Raw genomic sequence first — 5941 nt, 5'->3', positions numbered from 1 at the left:
TCCCTTCTGCGGGGGGTGGAGAGGCCCAGGTGCCAGGTGGCCTTCCTGGTGCTGACCAGCGAGTTCCAGGTGGTTGGCTGAGAGGGTGTGTCTGGGAGTCTGTGGTTCTCCTTTAACATAAGTGGGTACTAATTAAAAATACATTTCTTGCCCTGGCCGGTGTCGCTCAGTGGGTTGGGCATTGTTCCAGGCACCAGAAGGTTGCCGGTTTGATTCCGGGTCAGGCCACATGCTCAGTGTGCGGGCACATTCCCAGTAGAAGATGTGCAGGAGGCAGCTGGTCCATGTTTCTCTCTCATCGATGTTTCTAACTCTCTATCTCTCTCCCTTCCTCTCTGTAAAAAATCAATAAAATATTTTTTTTAAAAAAAAGAGGGTAATGAAATTGACATGTTCATGTTGTAGTTAGAGACTTTTTTTTTTTTTACAAAATTTGAGGAAGCAGTTAAGCAACAGGTATTAATAGCCTTAAAAATATTCATGTACTATGTCTTCTGAACATCTCTGTTAAATGATTTTGTATGAAAAATGCTTTGAGGAAGAAGACTCTAGTTATGGCATTTATAATAGGAAAAACATTAGAATAGGATCAGATTAATTATGATTTAATCTAGCCAATGAAAGATTAAATAGCTATTGGAGAGGGAATTATTCACAATGACTATACAATATGAAGAAATAAATAGTGTTTAATTTTTAAAGTGCTAAAAGCCACCAAGCTCCTGGCCAAGAGCTAGGAGGGAAACCATGTCCTCTGGACCTCCTCCTACTGATGCTCTGTCTTTATAGGACTTCTCCTCTCTCTTCCACAGTCTGCATTCCTTGCACTCACTTTGCTCTCAGAATTCTTCTTAAGGCACAGCAGATAGTCCTTCCTTCTCTTTTCTCTCCAGACCAGGTTCGATTCTGTCTACCTGAGAGATGCAGTTCTTATTGCATCAGGTTGTGACTTCTCTTTGCTAGTGGTCTGTGTTCCAGTCCTTACTATTTTGTCTCCCTCTTGATCTGTCCCTTCATCTTTCCTATAAATCCGTGGTTCTCAACCTTTTGGCCCTTTAAATACAGTTCCTCATGTTGTGACCCAACCATAAAATTATTTTCGTTGCTACTTCATAACTGTAATGTTGCTACTGTTATGAATCATATTGTAAATATCTGATATGCAGGAGGGTCTTAGGTGACCCCTGTGAAAAGTCGTTCTACTGCCAAATGGGTGCGACCCACAGGTTGAGAACCGGTGCTATAAATAATGGCAGGGCCTGTTTAGACTGGGCATGTTGATATCTGTTCTCTCAGAGGGTTCCTTTGATACAACCATCTCTCACATCCCTTTATGCCATTTGTCAGCCTGGCATTTGCTGCTACAAGAGGCATATCTTTTTGGTCTCATCTCTGTTGCTAATGTTAATGGTGTTAACCCCTTTGATGTCTTTCTCTACTAGCTGGCTCTGTAGGCCTCAGCAGTCAGCAGCCTCTAAGTCATAATCACAGGTCAACTGACACTAAAGAGGGCTGCTGGGTGAGGAAAGGAAGGGCAGACTGCTTCCAGCCCTGCCCCCAGCTGATCTCAGTACAGGCATGACCTCTCCAGCCTCAGTTCCAGCAGAGAGAACGAACACAAAGGATTGGGATCTCACCGATCTCTTTCAACTTAAAAAATGGTTAGGAGGGCACCAGCAAGCCTCGCGCTCTTCCCGGGTTTGGATCTAACTATCCAGCTGTCCTGGCATTGAAATTATAAAACTCAAGCAACATTCAGTTCCCATCAGAGCCAACAGGGGTTCTCTTGGGCCAAAAGATAATGACCCTCTCCCCATACTTGACCTCCTATTACCATAAGGAGACATGTTTTTAATTGTAAGGCGTTAATTCTAGATGCATGAACTTTGTGTTTTGCAAATATCTTGAGGACACTTGAAAATGATGCAGGGTTAAATAGATGTGGCTTCTGATGTTTGGCGATGGGAGTAGCTATTACTAGTGGCCCCACTCAGTAAAGTTGGTAGCTACCTAGTGGTCACACACCCTGGGAGAGCTCTTTGCCCTGTGGTTCCTGAGCATGGTGCTGTAGGGTGATTTTATGAGATGGTTTTAGTCCTTGGTATAGCTTATTTAACATGAATGCAGAAGGATTGTGCAGACTCTTGTTGAAGGAATCCCACTGCTCAGCCCCACAATCACCACAGCGTCCAACACAAAACCGTCCAAATAAACGCACGACACTTGCTTCGTCCTATGTCTTACTAACCAGTTGCCTTCATATTCCTTCTGCCCTAACAGCTGCTGCAAGAGTGAAAAACAAACAAACAAAGAATCCACTGAGCCTGTCCTGACACTCTCATGAGCATCCCCAGGGGCAGGACACCTGCCGCCCCTGTCCTCAATGCTGTGACCAGTGTCCTGTCTCAGAGTTAGATTCTTCTAGAACGCTTGCTGCAAACCTCAGTATTAAACATCAAAAACTGCATTAGAATGGACCTATACTGGTTTCTGAAATTTTCACATTTATCAAATATTTTTCTCTATGTAACTAAATATATACATTCAGTAACTGATCATCGGAATTAGAAATAAGTGCCCAAATGGTGTGGCTCAGTGGTTGAGCGTTGACCCATGAACCAAGAGGTAACTGGTTTGATTCCCAGTCAGGGCACATGCCCGGGTTGCAGGCTCCATCCCCAGTGGGGAGTGTACAGGAGGCAGAAAAATCAATGATGTTTCTTTATCATCGATGTTTCTATTCTCTATCCCTCTCCCTTCCTCTCTTAAAAAAAATCTTTAATTTTTTAAAAAAATAAGAATATTTTTAAAAATAGGAATTATAAGTCAGTCATTCCCCAAGTTGGAAAATAGAACTGTCTACCCAGGAAAGAGTTAGAGTTTATCACCCTTGATTATAAAATGCATATGCCTTCTCCACGATATAGTCATAGCATTATTTTTAATGACCCAAACACTTTTTAACAGACTTCAAAAAAATAAATTGGAATCAATTTTTCTATCGTAGAATTTCACTGTTCCTTCTGGTGACCTATTGATGTTGTCTCCATTTTGGCTACATAGAAATCCAAAATATTTTCCTGAACCGGAATCTTTCAAACCCGTAAGTTACTTCTTTCAATATACATGATTCTTTGATTTTAATTTCTTTTTGTGCCAGGAGTATGAATTCATAAATTAACCAGGACTTTGTCATTAAGCAGAATATTTCTCTAGTAACAAAGGTGACAAAATACAGATTGGATTTGCAATATAGATGGCATAACATATATAACAAATCAGATAGGCAAGTTCCTGGAATAAGCTTCAGCAACTTTACAGTAAATTTTTATCTGAAATCAGCAGAGCATGTTAAAGTAAATAGGCCTGGTTCTGATAGAAGACTGAGTTCATGTTCTTCAGGCGATTGTTCTCGTTATTGGTTTCCAAGGGGCACAAAAAATAAAAATGAAACAAATTAAAACTGTGTTCTGCTGTTTCTTAGAATTGGGGGAGTGTCTGGGCTGAACTGAATCTTAAGAGGCCATTTGATCTATTCTCTGCCTTCAGGTGAAACTGTCAAAAATAGCCTCCAGATGTATCCATTCTGCATCCAGGCTCCCTCCAACAGGGCTGTCAGCAGCTGTCTGTTACTAAATTTATCACCAAGGGCAGTTTCAGGATGGAGCGTGAGGCCCCATTGTAAATACTCTTCCTCTCTGGAGCCAGTCCTGTGGTTGATTTACATCATCATCTACATTTGCCACTTAACAGAATTCTTCTTAAACCCTTTTATTTATTAGTTATGTTCCAAAAGCATCATCGTGGCTGATATTAATAACAGGTCGGAAAAAATGACCAACAAGCCTGCAACTTTATATGCAAGGATTAGCTGTACAAGGTCATTTTTAGCCTAGAGAAATAAAGTTAAGCTTATTTATATAAGGCTGATTTGGAAAAAAAAATGTTTTCTTCCCACAGGAACGTTGGAAAGAGGCAAATTTAGAGAAGCATGCTTTCTTGGACGGCTTCGTGGCCTTTGGAAGCGGGAAGTACCAGTGTCCAGGAAGGTCAGTGAGACAGCCGGGCCACGTTCCTCACAGAGTCTGTGGGGAGATGCTGGCGCAGAGTGGGGGAGCTCTGGCTCAGTCTGTCTTTTCTTTATCATCAAACCACAGGGAAACCAGAGACCGTGTTTTGTTTGGTTGGCCGTTCGTATTGATGTCTTTGTGAGAATGTCTAAAGTGCCTTCCGATAGGAGACCTCGGGAGAACAAAGTATCACAGTTCCAGCTGCCAGATGCACTCAGGGTTTATGTTTCAAATGCTCAGCTCTCATATAAGGATAACTCAAAAGTCATTTGAGTTTCACCTTTTTTAAAGCTAAAGATAGAGGTATAATATTTCTTTTTTTTAAGTATATTTTTACTAGAGGCCTGTTGCACGAAAAGATTCATGCAATAGGCCTTCCCTTCCCCTGGCTGCCAGCACCGGTTTTCCTCTGGCACCCAGGACCCAGGCCTTCGCTGCTCCGGCTGGAGCCGCCTTCAGTCTTCACTCCAATGCTTCCTGCCTGCGTATGCAAATTAACTGCCATCATTGTTGGCGGTTAATTTGCATATCTTGCTGATTAGCCAATGGGAGGCATAGCGAAGGTACAGTCAATTACCATGGTTGTCTATTATTACATAAGATTGACTTCAGACAGGCAGGGAGGGGGAAAGGGAGGTAGAAACATCAATGATGAGAGAATTATTGACCGGCTGCTTTCTGCATGCTCCACACTGGGGATTGAGCCTGCAATCCAGGCTTGTGCCCTGACCGGTTATCTAACTGTGACCTCCTGGTTCACAGCTTGATGCTCAACCACTCAACCACACCTGCTGGGCAGGTATAATATTTCTTTAACGACAGCCTTATCGTAGACATTTGTTGAGGGTTCAGAATGTCTTTAGCATGGAGCATAGCAACAGCTTACTAAATGGCTTTTATTTATTGGGTTAGGTTAGTTCTGTCAGAATTTTCTTTGAGAGCTTTTAAGCAGACACTTTTTTTAGCATCTCGCCATTGCCAGGCCCTCTGCTAAGCCTCAGGGACAGAGCAGTAGGGAAGGCAGACATGGTCCCTCACCTCATAAAACTTGCACTCTGCGTTAAACAAGTCCCATTTCTTCATTGCTGCTGACTCTGCTAGAGGATTATTGGTACCATTCTACTAGAGGATTATTGGCACCATTCTACTAGAGGATTATTGGCACCATTCTAATAGAGGATTTTTGGTACCATTCAATTAAAAGATTATTGGCACCTGTTTGGAGCAGAATCTCACTCAGTGGATGTACAGAGTCCTTAAAAATCATATATCAGAAAAGTTGTAGTTTCTTACTTAAGAAGTCAGTTGTCTTTCTTGTTTGAATAGTAATGTCCATCCATATTTGCAATTATGACTTACTCCACAGCATCCGCTCTACCCCTTTGTTTCGTGTTTGTAGTATCAATATGCTTTTAGTAATATACACCTCCCCCAAATGGTTTTAGTTAGTCTCAGCCAGCCATGATCATTCTTTCTCCCTTTTTAGAAGTTCTTCTAGGAGCCTAAGGGTAAGCAACTTGTTGCATAGTGTTTCCCTGGAGACACTATTTGGCATGGGCAGTTGACCTGAACTGGCCAATCAGACTGAAAGGAGAGACTTTTCTTCCATGGTGAGGAGAGGGGCCCACTTTGTCCTTTCTCATCAGATGTGAACAGGAGAGCATGCAGCCCAGTTGTTACTAGCAGCAGATTCAAGTGGAACAAGCCTCATGCTGGTGTGGTCTGTGGAGGGCAGGACAGAGATATGGAGAGAAGCTGGTCCACAGGATATCATTGTGTCACTGAACCATCAGTGTTGCGGAGTTCATCTACTTCCTGTCATGCTAGATGATAAATGTTTTCACTTTTATAAATAATAATATAGTATATTT

General features: G+C 42.1%; 1 protein-coding gene across 1 annotated transcript in view; it reads left to right on the top strand.

Moving 5' to 3' along the window:
* The window catches only part of LOC102753466 (24-hydroxycholesterol 7-alpha-hydroxylase), a 71611-nt gene that overhangs the window by 50020 nt on the left and 15650 nt on the right, over positions 1 to 5941 (top strand). The window contains 2 exon segments of the mRNA XM_006776413.2: positions 3008 to 3103; positions 3961 to 4049. Coding sequence (XP_006776476.2) covers positions 3008 to 3103; positions 3961 to 4049 — 185 coding nt within the window.

The sequence above is a fragment of the Myotis davidii genome, unplaced genomic scaffold, assembly GCF_000327345.1.
Source record: "Myotis davidii unplaced genomic scaffold, ASM32734v1 scaffold167, whole genome shotgun sequence".
Lineage (NCBI taxonomy): Eukaryota > Metazoa > Chordata > Mammalia > Chiroptera > Vespertilionidae > Myotis > Myotis davidii.
The sequence above is the reverse complement of the archived record's forward strand: the minus strand, read 5'-3'. Positions and strand labels throughout refer to the sequence as shown.